Source organism: Stegastes partitus, unplaced genomic scaffold, assembly GCF_000690725.1.
Source record: "Stegastes partitus isolate 25-593 unplaced genomic scaffold, Stegastes_partitus-1.0.2 Scaffold1348, whole genome shotgun sequence".
NCBI lineage: Eukaryota > Metazoa > Chordata > Actinopteri > Pomacentridae > Stegastes > Stegastes partitus.
This window is the reverse complement of record NW_007579079.1, coordinates 3,597-19,883: the sequence shown is the minus strand read 5'-3', so window position 1 is coordinate 19,883 and position 16,287 is coordinate 3,597. Positions and strand designations below refer to the sequence as shown.

The 16,287-nt window shown below is 42.7% G+C and overlaps 1 protein-coding gene across 1 annotated transcript in view; it reads left to right on the top strand.

The window, feature by feature from the left end:
- The window catches only part of kcnk2b (potassium channel, subfamily K, member 2b), a 33,580-nt gene extending 25,910 nt beyond the window's left edge, over nt 1-7,670 (top strand). The window contains exons 5-7 of the mRNA XM_008298757.1: nt 1,413-1,546; nt 5,421-5,652; nt 5,686-7,670. Coding sequence (XP_008296979.1) covers nt 1,413-1,546; nt 5,421-5,652; nt 5,686-5,777 — 458 coding nt within the window. The 3' untranslated portion in view covers nt 5,778-7,670. The remainder of the gene's footprint in view (nt 1-1,412; nt 1,547-5,420; nt 5,653-5,685) is intronic.
- Nucleotides 7,671-16,287: the final 8,617 nt, after the last annotated feature.

The window sequence follows — 16,287 nt, the reverse complement described above, 5'->3', positions numbered from 1 at the left end:
ATGACACCATTTGTACCCACAGGTGTTACAGGTACAGGAACAAAAAAACGTGACATACTGTAAATATTTAACTTCTTATGTTTTCAATGTGAATCCATACTTTAACCACAGCCTGCAGTCAACCAACTCCACCTGAAAGAGTTTGTGTCATTGATCACAGCTGATTTATTAATGACTTCACAGTTGCATCACATAGTGCAGATATTTTTACGACAAGATAAGATCAGCCTTTATTTATCTTGCAGTGGAGAAATTCAAATTGTTGTCAGCAGCTTTACAAATAGAGATACACACATACTATACAGAAAAATGTACATATAAATATAAGAAATAGTGCAACAAGTATAAAAGTACACATAAAAGGAGATTGGAGCCAATGTTTTATTTTTGCTCATTTTTAACCTCTTAAGACCTGCATCCACATGTAGTTAATTTTTTTCATTATTTTTAGCATTTTTATTATTTTATTATTATTATTGTTTTATTATTGTTAATTATTTCTTTATACATTTTTACATTTTATACATAAATATATACATGTTTTCTTTAGATTTTTTAAAATCTTTACTTTGTCTTTGCTATTTGATCGGCTCAAATAGCAAAGAGAAAGAAAAAATGCATATCAAACAAGTGCTCGGGTCTTAAGAGGTTAAATTTGACTATCTTACAATTATGTCTGTTTTTACAGTTTAAGATTTATTTATTTATTTTAAAGATAACGTGTCTTTCAAACCCATCGGTGTATTTGGGGGGTTCAGAGGGTTCATTTCTAAAATTTCTCATCATATATATAAATATTCTCTTGAAGACATACATAGCTGTTATATAACTGTTAAGTAACACTTAATGGTGTCACATCATCCTCCATTAGTTTTTGGTGCCAGAAATAGGGTTAGTGATTATATGACCGATAACACTCAGTTAATTAATTCCATTGCCTTGAAGAAGAACATGTGATCCGTCTGCCAGTGGTGTACACTGAAAGGCACACATGGATTGTCAGATCAATTATATGACTCTGTATAATATTAGAGCACCAACATCACACAGACGGATTGCCAGGAAAATATAATAATGTTCTATTATACATGTGATCTGGTGCAACGTTAGTCTCACTTATTGGCCTCATGTTCTCTTTCTATAATCTATGTACTCTTTCATAGTTGTTCTACTTAAAGCCGCGGGGCAATAAAAGGCAACAACAGAAAGACATGTCGGACTAAAAGAGAAACACTGAGGCTCATTTAATGATACGAGGATGAAAGTAAAGGACGCGTTTTATTTAACGCCTTCACTCATTATTCTCTAACTAAAACCAACCCTGCTTGCTTCCTCTCACAATGACACCGTTGAGTAAGAGGATGTAAGAACCTTTCATAACCCACTTGTGTCCTGTTCTGCAGGTGGGTCAGAGACTCTTGAGTATCTCGACTATTATAAACCTGTGGTGTGGTTCTGGATCCTGGTGGGTTTGGCGTACTTTGCTGCAGTGCTCAGCATGATCGGAGACTGGTTTCGGGTCATCTCCAAGAAGACTAAAGAAGAGGTGAGTGCTCTGTAACAGAAAGGTCACGCACACGGGGAATTAGAAACCTTTTTTTTTTCAGGCAAAGAAGAAAAAACTGGATTTCATTTTGATATAAAGGAAGTTCGGGAGAATTTTCAGAGTCGGGGATCATCTGTTTGTGGCTTCATGTTCAGTTGTTGGTGCTCATTGACATTTTCTTTGTCTACCTGATAAATCTGGAGATCCAGATCCAGCAAGACATGACAGTCCAACATCAGTATTCTTGAGTAACAGGACAGAGTTGTGTTTTTCATTTAGCACATGGTCAGCAGTGTTAGAGTTCCTACTTATACTTCTCAAGAACCAACCTCTGTCATCCCCTTGACCCACAAAACATGTCACTGAAAGAGACTCTTAAGAGGCTCATACGTTGTTCTACATTGATGAACCACAGCTGGATCAATAATACTAAAGACTGATCTGAAGCATAAAGACAGATTTAAACTCTGACATACGGCTGTTGAGAGACAGTGCTTGAAATATTGTGCCTCTCTGCCTCCCCAGTATCTCTCTAAACATGACCAGATTAACTTTTATGGACGCTCAAGGCAAAAACTAGCTGGCTGGCTCTTATCTGTACACCAAGTGAGGACTGTAGGAGTTGAAATACTGATGTGAAGGTGTTAAAACCAGAGTTTTCCAACCTACAGAGCACAGTGAGAAGATTACCTAACTATGTAAAATACTTTGAAACCAATATTTAACCACCAACATTGTGAATTCACGATTAAAATCAATTAATTACGTGTGATTCTTGCAGAACCCTGTGTGTGTTTTGGGCTTCGAGGCTCTTGGCCGTTTGTAATTCAGCGTTGTCCGTGGGAGCTGTGTAGTCGTGATGCGATGGAGCCCAAGTGGGAATAACAGATAACAGTCCTCAAATGGAAGTGATGGAGATAGGAGATACAGCAAAATGAAAAAAGAGACCCAGGGATAGAAGTTCAGAACCGGACCCAATCAGTTGCCACTTAAAGTGAATGATCTGTTCACGAAAGTTTCTAGAAGGCGCCTTTTGAAACTCATAGATGCTCGTACTGATAGCAGTACTTCAGCCTGCCAAACGATGCGCAGTACAGTGTGTATATGTATGTATGGCTCAGAGTGGGTCTTCATCTTCAGCTGCATGGCTAAAACATGTCATATTCAACCCTCTGAACCCAAAGCATTTCATGGATCTTCTTCTTTTTCATCCTAATGGCTTAATGGTTACATCCAGTAGTGCAAAAATGTTGGTCTGGTTCAAGCAAACACTTTATTATCTGTCATGTTTATATCAGAGATGCAGTGATTCTGAGTAAACATCACTTAAATTTGCTTTGGCAACTCGACCGCAGCAGCTGAAGGACCGTCAGAGTTGAAACACCTCTAAAGAGAACATCACATCAGAGTTTCTAATGCCACTCCACATGCATTAGACCTCTTCACGCCGATGCTGCTGCAGCTGCTGCTTAACGCTGAACCCGTTGCACCTCCTCAGCAGCCCGACTCCCCTCACAGCGACACAGTAATACCTCAGTGTTTTGCAGTTCACTCTGCAAGGCATAAATCTGAAGTGATGAATCTCCATCCTGCCTTTTCCCCGTGAAGTAAATGCCATCTCGTACAGGAGTTGGATTAAATATTTGGTGTGTTTGCACTGGCTGGTGCTGAGTAATAAGATACCGCGCTGTTCTGGCAGGTTCATTATTTACATGTAAAACGCTGCAGAGCCACACATGCACCCTCCTGCATAAGCCAGCAACATACTCATCTTATTTCTTCATCCTATAGACTGTAAAAAAAAAAAAAGGGTTGAAGGGGCTGTATGGCCGTCTGCGGTGGGAATCCTTCCACAGGCATAATTAGGAGTACAGCTGTGGAGGCTGTGAGCTCTGTGGAGAATTACATTACTGAGGGAGCGGGTTTCAGGAGGCTGGGGGGGGAAGGGATGGTGGATGAGCAGCAGGCAGGGAAAGTGAGAAGACGGTCGGAGGGGAAGGCGCGTGGCGTTTTTGCTTTAGTGTGCACACACATACAGTCAGTCATGTGTCATAAATTTCAATTCAAGTGCTTTAACAGGCACACCTCAGAGCCCCATAAATAAATAAGCAGCCCGGAGAGAGAGGCCTAATGCATTATGAAGGCGGAATCAATGATGTATTTGCTTCTTTCTCTGCCCGTCACCTTTCAAAAAACCCTAAACAAACACGCCGAGCCTACAGTATATGGTGAAGGCAAAGGGTCACACACTGCTCAACCAAAAAAAGGTAATTTCTTATTTATTGCTTGAACCTCCTGCACTTATCTCGAGTGATGGTTGTGTAAGATTGTGTCTGCAGCCTCGAAATGCAATCGCTGCCTCATAGTTACACAGCGGAAATCACAACAAAAAGTTACAGATGTTCCATAAAGGTTTTCTAGACTATATGGTAGTGAGCAGTTTAAATCCATTGTTTCTTACAGATTTGTTCATACCACTGCATCACACGCTGAATGGCAGGTCACATATAGCTATCCACACCTCACCACATCAATCGCAAAAAAACGATCTCCTCAGGTACAGATTTTTCTTTTTCCGCCCCCCATTAATCTCCACATCTGCCGTTCGCCTCGGTGATGGATGACCATTTACTGCAAATAATAGATGAAGGTTATGAAGTACTTTCAGGGGCATCGCTAATTGGAGGGCAGGCAAGACATGTGGAAGAATGCTCGAGGGAAGAGCTGTTAAACAGCAGTCTGAACAAATTAATGGACATGGTATTTATGATCACAAGAGTGGGATCCATTAATTCTTGGTCAGCCGTTCACATTTAGGAGGTTATTTCTATTAACCTGTCCAAGCTGACAATGAATAGAACAGAAAGACAGGGATTTGGCGCGCCCATGATAGCTCATAATTATTTTACAAATCATGTTGACACACCTCCACAGTCTCTGTTTAGTTTGGTGGGTTCTTTTTTTTTGCTTCTGTCTCAGTCTTTTCACTGTGGGTTCATTTTTCACTGCAATATAAAGTCCTGCACCTCGATGAAAACAGCTCAACCGTGGCAGGAAGTAGGAGAAACTCATAAATGTCATTTGTGGCGTATAAGAAAAGTTATAACGCCATAAATCAAAACTACAAAAGCTGAACTTCCTTGAGGGAAGTATTCCTGATTTGGCTTGTTTAGAAACTTGGGCGTGTAACAGGTAATTCATCACAGGAGATGACTTATCACAACAAAGTAAAACGTACGACGTTCAAACTCATGCTTGAACGAGGAATATGTCGCATTTACATGCTTTGGCTGAGTTCTACATCATGCCTGGGTTAAGACACGCTGCTGTCGTTGCACATGATGGATGATACCGTGATAAGTATGTGTACATAAAACAGATATGCCGTCACGGTGTCGGCATGCAGAGGGAAGGTTATTTCTCCTTCATCAGCTGGAAGGGCACTGGAGGCTCCATGGCTACGAGACTTATCACAATCCATCATGTCTCAACCCAGGCATGAAGATGAACTTAAATCATGTAAATGAGGCGTATTTCTCAAATGATATGTTCGCCGCACCTCTCATCCGCTCATTCAAACGTGAGTGTCATGTTATAGCAGCATCACCTCATGACTGAAAACATTTGAGATTAGAACCACATCAGTAGTATATTGATGTAGTACATGATGTAAAAAAAAACCGTCTTGCTGTACTAATAAACTTCTCATGTTATAATGTGACACTCAGTTTTTCTGAGGTGGCAGCAATACCCTGATGTATTTAACCCACATGCTAACTAAATACAAATAAACGAATAGCAGCATGTGCATGGCGGAGGACTTGTGTTGTGCTCGATCACCTGCAGACATCAACCTCTGTTCTGTTTCTTGCAGGTTGGGGAGTTTCGTGCACATGCAGCCGAGTGGACAGCAAACGTGTCGGCAGAGTTCAAAGAGACCCGCAGGCGCCTCAGCGTTGACATCTATGACAAGTTCCAGCGTGCTGCATCCATCAAGCGCAAGCTGTCATCCGAGTTGGGTATCAATGCGTCCATCAACCAGGAAATGACCCCTGGCAAGAGGACGCTGTCAGCCAACCTGTGCGAGGACAGAGAGACTTACCCCAGCTTGACTCTCTCCCTCAGTCCTGTACCAGGAGCCCTGACCAGGAACGGCAGCCTCTACCTGAACGGCCTCAGCCCGGACTACGCCGACCGGCGGGAGATCGCCATCATTGAGAATCTCAAATGAGGAGGAGCATGAGAGTGAGATTTAGGGAACTGATAGTGGACAGATGTTTCAAATAGATTCACACTTTTGTGCTTATTGACTGAACCGATGAGGTACGCGTTCATTGCGTTCCAATCATCCGATCACTTAAACACAGATCAGTCATCCAGCTGCGTACCTTCATGTGCATTCATTCTATGAAAGGAGTCAGACTTTCATTACGTCCCTGCCAACGTGATCGACAGCCGTGCGAGTGACTGAGCCAAATCAAAAGCATGATCCAGTTCGGAACAAATGACTGCATCAGAGGCAGCAGACTTCTTTCATGAGCAGGACGGAAACGCTGAGGTGGCAACACGCCGGACCGCCTCTTCTCCTATTTCCTGTCAAACACGCGGACCTAAACGCATTCATCAAACTTGGGAAGCAATAGATGTGTCTGTTCTCATCTCTTTCCAGAGGCCCTGAAATCTGCATCAGATAAAGAGGATCCTCACTGCTGAAAACACCGCATCGTCGAACACTGGTTTCTGAGTCCCGTGCTAACACAGAGGAATGTCACTTTTGTCTTTGGGTTTACACTTCTTGCAGTATCGATTTATATGCCTTGCATTCGCCGGTCAGTCTGCCCTCACTAAAGAGACGAATGTTGACAGCTTAGATCCTTCATGACCGAAATTCAGCTTCTCATCCTAAAGAATAACCCACTTGTGCCTTACTTAAGACCACAGCGAACATGTGAGGATGGAGGACGCATGTCAGAATGAGCAACGCTTTGTCCGTCCACTCATACTTGTTATATTTGAGCACAGCAGTAATAAATACTTAGGAGGAATCTTAGAAAACAAGATTTTTATTTAACTTATTTCAAGAGGAATATATAGTATGCATGACACATGAGTGGAGAAACCAAGCTAAGATTGATTGAATGAGATAACTACTGGATAAACATCATCTCTGTCTAACGTTTGAGGTATTCATCTCCCATCTCGATGTGCTCAGATAGCTGCATTAACCACACAGTGCCAGGCTTCCTGATCAAACCCCTCTCTCCCCCTATACCAAAGTAATGAGCCTGCTTTCCCGAAAGAAGAAAATAGGTTTCCCGTCTGATCAAAGCATCCCGAGTCCTTTATGTTATTTCTCAATCCTGACCTGCAGGCTTTCTTGAAATTGAACCAAATGCAATGTGTTTTTTTTCCCCCCCTCTACGAAACTGAAAAACGAAGCTCGGTGCGTCGATGCTATTTTTTCGTTCCAAGTAAACCCCCGGCGTATACGGTACCGTAGCGAGCTCGGAGGCATTTCTCTACTCTGCTTTTCACGCTCGAGCTAGCCGATAAAGATGAGGTCTGTTATGTCTTGCCAATACTGAATGTATGCTATCAGAAACCTTTATTTGCTGTGCGAAGTGCAGCGACTCTAAATCACTAAAATGTGTCAAAATTGAATCACCTCTCAGTTGAACAGCAGGTGTTTGCTCTAATGTGAAATTCTACTCCAACAATTTAGATCTACTGTGTTAAGAATAAAACTCCCAAAGTCAACAGTCCGTTCATTACTGACGTTCAAATCTTGTGTTTCCATACCTTTATTTTCGATGACAGACTCCGTCCTTCTCACCAGTTCATTTCTTTAGAGATTGTCTGACATTCTTTGGAGACCTTTCTTTATTCAGCTGTTCTTTGCTGGAAGGGTTTTGTTGCCCTGCCTTTCACTTCACACACTTTGAAGTTGTTCTGTTGGATTTACGTCAGGAGACATGCTCGTCCAGGTCATAGTTTTTTTTCTTCTTATGTAATTTTGGCAGTGTGTTTGCATCATTGGCACACTGAAATATATTCCTCTTCTGCCAACCTTTTGCAGACTGGGAGTCAGTATTTTTGTCATACCTACAGCTACTCGTGGTTCCATCTGTAAATGTCATATCCTCAGCACCTTTTGCATTCATGCAGCCTCGTATCATCACACTCCCAACTCTGTGCTTCACTTTCAGGACTATGCATTCACTGGTAGCGTTAATGCCAAACATGCTCAACCCCATCTGAACCAAACACATTCACCTCATCTTGTCTCACAATTACATTTTTCAGTTCTTCAGGCACTTTTTTTTCCACCAGAGGTCCAAACTTGAGAAAGTTCTGGTGTGCACATATCACTTTATTACCACAGTTGTGCAGTTATTGAAACTCAAACGTGCACTCAGTTTGGTTTCAGTGGTTTTCTAACTCACAGGAATATTCACGGCTGTCGCATTGAGTCTCTACCTTGTGCTTCTACATTCAAGGCCTCTATGTGTCAAGTGTGTTTTTGATAGTACATAAGAGGAACTGCTCGACTGTTCAACTGAAAATACTCCAGTTATCGAGAGATGACGGAATCATTTGACATTTAGCGCTGCTGTATGCTACAAATACGCAGCTGAGTGTTGATTGAAAATTATGAAAATAGCAGCAATGCCATTCAGGCACCATTTAACGTTCATTCAGAACATAACAAAGAACATAACTGTTCTCATTTGAACCTCGTCCATTTTTAATTCATGGCGTTCCTGCGATGGCATTTTATGCCAGCATACGGGATATTTCTGGATTTGCTGTCTCCCAGTCGAATGGTTTGGATTGTGAATCTTTTATGGATTTTATTCAGTGCATTTATCCAGCGAGATATGCTGCAATGTTCTCAGTCGATTTGTCAGTGCCATGTACCGCCTGTAGCATCACAGAACACTACAGTGTGCGCCTGTATGCCAAACATCTGTACCATAGTTTATGCTTTATCATATATAGAAGTATGTTTATAGTATGTTTTGGATTTTACATTTTTGTGTTTTAAGTACATTTCAGGGCAACAAGATTCTGTATAATTTTATTCCTTAACTATACAGCTTAAGCCCTTTGCACCAGCTCTTGGTAAACTCAGCTTATTTATAACTTAAGTGCTCACAAAGTGGCGTTTTAAACATCACTAAACTAAAAGAGGTTGCACCAAACAAACTTACGAAAAAACAAATAGTTGCAACTAATAATTGACATCCAGGTGTATGTGAGGAGGTGTTTGCTTCTGAATTCATTTCTCATCTAAAAGACTAGAAGAAGTGACAACACAGTTTGTCTCATGATGCATTTTGGGAGGATTTCAAATTTGATCTCACAAAAATAAAAATATCTCAAAACAGTCCGGTTTGTACGGAAGCCTAGAGCATTCATGTCCACACATTTTTTTTAAACGCCATTTTTCCGAGATAACGAGATAATTATCCCGTTGACAGTTTCGGCTGTCACTTCAGCCTTCATCAGAAGTTGTCGGACTTCCTGGTGTGACGTATCTTATATAGACAGCTGACCGGGAACTCCGACATGACGTGTCATGAGAACAGCTGACCGGGCACGACAGCTTACGATGAAGCGCTCGTGCCCGGTCTGGTCTGTCCTCTGGCCCCCCGCTGGTGACTGAGGATGGAATCCCAGGTGTGTGGGACCTTGCACACACCTGGGATTCCATCCTGGGCACAAGCGGGCAAACACAAACGATTCTTGTTGTCCCGAGATAACGAGAAAATTAACTCGTTATCTCGAGAAAACGGCGAAGAAAGAACAGTAGCGGAAAACGACCGCTCTCGGCTTCCGTAGGTTTGCCTCAATGGCCAAAAAAAAAAGTGATTCGTTCAAAATCTGGAACACATTTTTCATTTACATTTAATAGTTTCATAACAATCAGTTTACACTAAAGCCTTTACGACCTTACATGTCTCTTACATTTTAATGGTCCAACTCAGGCGTGAAACTAGCAGGACTTTACCATCAAGCTTTGATTCCCGATCACCTGGTGCAACACAACCCACGCCATTATTATCATCAGGTTTGCTTTGTCTTTTTTTAAGCACTGAGTCTCGTGGTTTTCTTGAAAGGTCGTCCTCAGTGATTCGTGCAGAGCTCGACTGTAAGGTCAACAGCTGTCACACGTAATCAAGTCAGAGAGGAGTCACCGAGACGTTGTACGATAAAAAATAAGGGAGGAGGTTCCAGAAAGCATCACTACGTTTGCCTTTCTTTGTTGCATTTCTATAACACAATAAATAGCATCCACGCACTTACAGTGTGTTGTATGGACTTGCAGTGGATGAAGAGAAAGCCCAGCACATGGAAGCTGAGCTGCCCAGCCTTAGTGTAGCTTCTCAGAGCGAAGCCCCCCTAAAAGTCGTCATATTGCTTTTTCCCAGTCAGCCATGTGATTGACAGCCTGTCAGCGCCGCGGTAAGTCGAAGAAGTGTTGCGTAATATGTCAGGTCGTGGAAGCCCACACGGGGACAAGCGTGCATGATTGTGACAGTCAGCGTGCATGTGCAATAAGGAATGTGTGCGTATCAGGGGGTTTGAGGAAACTCATTTCATTTCCACCCACACAAGCGTTTTTCACACGGCATCCTCTGTATTTTCCCAAGGTGACAGTTTTTAATTAAGTCTGTGGCTCAAATCAAAATCCCAGTTCAGGCGTGTTGAATGTATCTACCCATTCATGACGGCATTCATTACGAATGTAAGCACATTCATCGTTTAACGCTGTGATTAATGTTTGCAAAGGAGCTGAAATAGCTCAGAGGAGATGCTGTGAAAACAAGAGGCTTTTTAAAGCTCTGGCCCTCACTGATTCAAAAAAAAGAGAATCACAAGAGTCAGATTGATGGTTACGGTGGATAAAAGGGTTTCAGAAAATCAGGATAAATATATCAGCGGCATCAAGAACCATTTTTAAAGAACCAAAGCTTTGGTTTGGATTTGATCATTTGCCTAAAATGTATGCATGAGAACCTTGTAAGTGAGACTTGTCATGTTTCAGGACAGCTTCACTGTTTCTTCTGTAATTTTCTAATTTACAGTAAACACACGTGTAAAAATGTGCCCATATACATTTGATGGGGTCACGTGCACACTTGTGCACATTTTTTAACAACATCATTTTGGCAAGTGTTGCATGCTACTCTAAATGTTCCTTCCAGTGTTTCTAGGTCAGACGCTGTCCCAGGCTCTGCTTCGGTTTAAATAACAGTATAGCATCGTATGTTTCCAGTACGTTAATATGTTAATGTTGGTATGTCACTTCAAATCATGACTCACTTTTCTGAAAGTTTAGAATAAAATATTTTATATGAAAAAAAATCCTGAAGGTCACTGATTGGTTTTTGTTGTTGTTGTTCTTAAACAAAAAGTTGTTTATCAACCCTTTACACCCCAAGCAGGGCTTTTTTTTCTTTTTTTACCTCCAGTCAGATTTTTATTCACTGCGGTTGAAGTTTTCACAAAGTTCTGCACCTCAACAGAAACAACACAACTATGGCTCAAGGTAAGGAGACTTAGAAACGTATTTTGTGCAGTACACGCCATATATCACAACAAAGAAAAACAATGAAAGATGAATTTATTAGGTTCATTATAAGCATTTTTAAACTTGTGTCGTGCATGTTGGTTCCAAGTGCCAACAGGTGCTACCATGACTGGAGAAATGGGGGCTCCACATACTATAAATAATTAAGTATTTACATTTTTAATTTGTTTAACATACTTGTCTTCTATCTTAGTTCAGCCAAACAGGCCCTGAACTGTAACGGTTTGTTGCAGCTGAGGCACTAACGGCTTCTTGGTTGCACAGAGGAGCAGGATAGTGTTCTAGGTTTTCTCATGATCAGGATGTCATATCAGCATGTGGTGATAAAATGATGATATGTGACAGTTTTAAAGCTTCCCTAACAGAGGAGTAGTTGAAGAGCTTTTGATCACGTGTTCCCACTCTACTGATCAGTAAATAAACTCCCAATCATGTCCAGACAAACCTGCACAATTACACATTCTATACATTTTAGCCTTTTGTCCACATGCAGACGCAGTTTTAGGTCACTGACAACTGAGCTTGAAAGCTTCCAGGGTAAAAACTCTGCTACAATGCACTGCTAACGTCTTCACAGGGAAAACAGAACTGTTGGTTTCTCCTTTCTGTGATGTTATCTACTTTATAAACATGCAGCGATTCCGGTCTATCACTGCAAGGTGGAGCGGTGGTTAGCTCCGTCGCCTCGCAGCGAGAAGGTCGCCAGTTCGCGTCCCGGTGAGGACACCCGGGATCTTTCTGTGTGGAGTCTCCATGTTCTCCCCGTGCAGCGTGGGTTCTCTCCGGGTTCTCCGGCTTCCTCCCACAGTCCAGAAACATGCTGAGGTTAATTGGTGATTGTAAATTGTCTGTAGGTGTGAATGTGAGTGTGCTTGGTTGTCTGTCTCTAAGTGTAGCCCTGTGATAGACTGGTTACCTGTCCAGGTGAACCTGCCTTCACCCTGAGTCAGCTGGGATAGACTCCAGCCCCCTGAGTGAGGATGAAGCGGCGTATAGATGATGGATGGATGGAATTCTGTGGCCAAAAAAGTGCAAGCACTAACCTTACCATGTTTGCACAGTAACAGAATCAGTCCATGTCTATGTTTCCACTCTTCCTTGATGCACCGTGCTTGCTAGCGACCAGAACCAGAAGGCTCAGATGGTAGCGTTCAGTCAGACTTCTATTAGCCAACAACGCTTCAGAAGTTAGATCACCGTCTGGTGGCCTGGAACGCTCTTGGGAACATTTCCGTTGTTGCATAAATGAATATACAAAAACACAACGGAAATGTTGAAATGGAGATTGATTGATTGATTGATTGATTGATTGATTGATTGATTGATTGATTGATTGATTTATTTATTGAGCAAAGGTGGAGACAATTTTTTTTTTTTTAAATCACATTTCAAAAATCTCTTGGCTCCATGTGGACAGGACCCCAGTCTCCCACTACTCCTCTACCAGATATCCTTTTAGTGCCTTGAGTCTAGCTGTCTAGTGTTGTGTTCTTTCTTGGTTGTTTTGTTTTGCTTTTCTTTTTTATCTGGTGTTATTTGCCCTGGCTTGTGTTTTGTCGATTCCGCCTCAGCCTGCTCCCCTCGCGCCTTGTTTGCCTGTTTCTTTTCTCGTATTCTTGTCTTTCCTTCCTTTTCTTGTTGTTTTTATTCTTCTTGCTGTGCTCTTGGGTCTCTTTCGAAGAACCATGACAGGTTTTACGCTTCAGTAATTTTACCAAACAACTGGACACAGTGACTTTTATTACTCGCTACACACACAGTGAATATTTCAGACGTTGGCGACACATTCGGTTTGATTACTTCTGGCAGTGGTCTGATGTACAATATGCAGGATTAACTCACAATTAACATCCCTCATGTAATGATGGAACCTGGTGCGGCAGGATGGAAACTGAATAGTTTTAGCTCCGTGGCAAAGGAGAACAGTCCTGATCAGGTTGGAGTCACAGACGTAAGACTTGTTCATCAGATCATTAATTTTGTTGACAAGAAAATGTTGAATGTGTCCAGCCTTGCCTTTTAAAGATTACTTCTAAAAAAAAAAGAAATTTAGAGCAGTGTGAACAAAATGTACAGAAAAAAGATGAATGTGGAGGTTTGTACCTCAGACAGGTGAGAAATTGAAGGAAACTCCAGGAATAAACAATCAAACTCTGACCAGGTGATTCTGATTTTGTGTCGAGACAAAAAAAAAAATCTAAGTGACACTGAAAAAGGATTTATCGTTTATCGGAGACAGGAGCTTCAGTAACAAACACTCCTCAACTAAAGTGTGACTAAAGTGACGTCTGCATTTGGATCCATGAGAAAGACATCAGTAAATAAAGTTGTGGATTTAGATCAACAGCAAACATTTGATGTTTGTGCTTTACTGCAGAATATAAGAACAAACAGAAAAACGATATTTCCACTGAGAGTGTCAACGCAGGACGTGATCAGACTGTCGAGAGCCACAGAGAGGGGTAATATGGTGGGGTCACAGTGCATGAATGGGCATTACAAAAACCATAGTGCCACGGTCACATGAGTCATCCTGCCCTATATCTTCAATAAGTCGTGAGTGACATTCACAGAGAGAGAAGTTCAGGTCTGAATGATGGACAGTGAAGAGATCTAGTGGCTCCGTTGTTGTTGGCATTTTATGATCTGGGACTAATTCTCCCTTTAGCGGAAGGAGTCGCTGCAAAAATAATATAGAGTTGTTGTGAGTGATCAGGGCCTGCTTGGTGGTTAGTATCGTCGCCTCCCAGCTAGAAGGTCGCCGGTTTGCGAGGACACCCGGGATCTTTCTGCGTGGAGTCTCCATGTTCTCCCCGTGCAGCGTGGGTTCTCTCCGGGTTCTCCGGCTTCCTCCCACAGTCCAGAAACATGCTGAGGTAATTGGTGATTCTAAATAGTCCGTAGGTGTGAATGTGAGTGTGCTTGGTTGTCTGTCTCTAAGTGTAGCCCTGTGATAGACTGGTTACCTGTCCAGGTGAACCTGCCTTCACCCTGAGTCAGCTGGGATAGACTCCAGCCCCCCACGACCCCAGTGAGGATTAAGGTGAATAGATAATGGATGGATGTAAGTGATCACTTTTATCCTGAGATGAAATGTTTTTTCCTCCAGGATGACGATGCTCCCATCATCCACAGAGCCTGAGGGCTGACTTAACGGTTCGACTTGTGTGACAGTGACGTGAATCACAAGTCATGGCCTTCACAGCGACCAGATCTGACCGTGTTAGATGGATGATTGAAGTTCCAGAGACTCTGCCGATCGATTCCACGGAGCACCGGAGCTGTTCTGGCAGCACATGGTGGCCCTTCACCCTCCTCAGACCCGTCATGTTGGTTTGTCCTTTCATCCGGCTCCTATCTGGGACACATGCTGCATTAGCACCACTATCATTAATTTCTCTTGCCAAATTCTACCATTAGAGCCTTATTTTTCAGAACAAATTGTACCGTGATTACGCCAGATAAACAACCTGCGGCTCCTCGTAGCGCAACAATAAGTGTCACCGTAGTGGCGTAATCACATAATGACAGCCTGATAATGGATTAGCTCTGACAAACTGATGTGAGTCAGAAGTTACAAAATGTACTTTGTGGCTCACAAGCACAGCTCGGACTGAGAAGATTACCGCTTCTGATTACCATGAATCACCGCGTGGCCTCTGTCGCTTTATTTGTGCTTCTTCACCTCGTGCAGTTTGTGCCCAAGACTTCTCTTTTGTAATAAGACGACTTTTTTGTTTTTTGTCTCCAACTTTCTTGTGCATTAAACACAGAGCGAAGAGGTCGTTTATAAAAACAGAGAAACCTTCATAAAACCCTCTGTTCCAGCGTCTACCTGAGACAATACCAATCAAACTTAAGTCATCTCTATTGCTGTCATGTCATTTCTACTGAATCAAATCCACTCTTCAGTTTGATATTATCTCAAACAAACAACAAGTTTTCTAAAAAATCTACAAAAATAGAGTTCTCTGTTTTTGCAACTGAGCTCTTCAAATGATCTGCAACACAAAGACCAGAACCCGCTCCGACCACGGCCCGCACAGTTTCCCTTAATGCAAGCTGACAGGTCGCTTAATGACTCCAAAGATAGAGAATGACATCACGCGTCACTTCCCAGCCTCTGCTCTGGCGACACACCAACCATAAGCACATCCTCGGACACACCGAGAGGACGCGACTCATGACTCGGCGCCCTTCAAACGGGAGCTTGTGTGATTCACAGCTGAGTGGCGACTGACTTTATAGACGCAGAGAGCAACAGATGTGCTCTCGGGCTGAGGAGCGGTGCTGAAACATTTGGGTTTTGTTTGGTGAAATTTGCTTCAAGCAGAATTTTGTGAGACACTACTTTTGTTTCCCGTCTAATCATACAGCCGGGAGTGGACTGTGCTTTCTGTAATTATAGCTGTAAGTCACTCAAAGCACTCAAAAGGCTGCTTGTGATACACAGCAGCAGAGGAGGAAGGTTTTTTTTATTTTTATTTTTTTTAAACCCGGCAGAAAAGCAGCCCCAGAGCAGGTCTGGTTGGAAATTGGCTGGTTCATTAGTGATTCTGTCTGCGGTGACATCAGAGGCAAACGGTGACTCAGCCGGCAACCTCCACCGTGTCAGGTTGGAGATGTACATGGAGAGCGAGCGGAGGGGAGGCGACCTCACACTCAGAGCTGCTGCTGCTGCTGCTGCTGTGTGTGGGCGAGCGGCCTTTATGTGTGGACCGACTTTATGTGACAGCTCCTTTGCAAACTGTACAATCCTGCAGTTTTATTGAGCTCACAATTAACTTCATCTTTTCCGGTTTCTTTATCATTTCTATTCAGCTGCTTTGCACCCGTCGTGAAGCGCTGAGCCGAGCAGCTGTGGCCTCGCTGCATGAAATGGAGCGTATTGGTTTGGCTGCGTGGGTGCTGCAGAGACACCCGCTGTAGCACCCACACAGCTGCTGTATCGACACCCTCAGCTGAAAAGAGCCGGTGTCACCGTAGAGACATGAAAGGTCGTCGGAGTTTTCTCCAAAAGTCAATCAATGCTCAGTGTGGCCAATATCTGTCTAGTCCAGACAATAAAACATTTGGGGAGAATCAGAACATTTGATTCAGTTATGTCACCCAGCTTGCTGAGGGAAGCAACATAAAAACAGCCAGC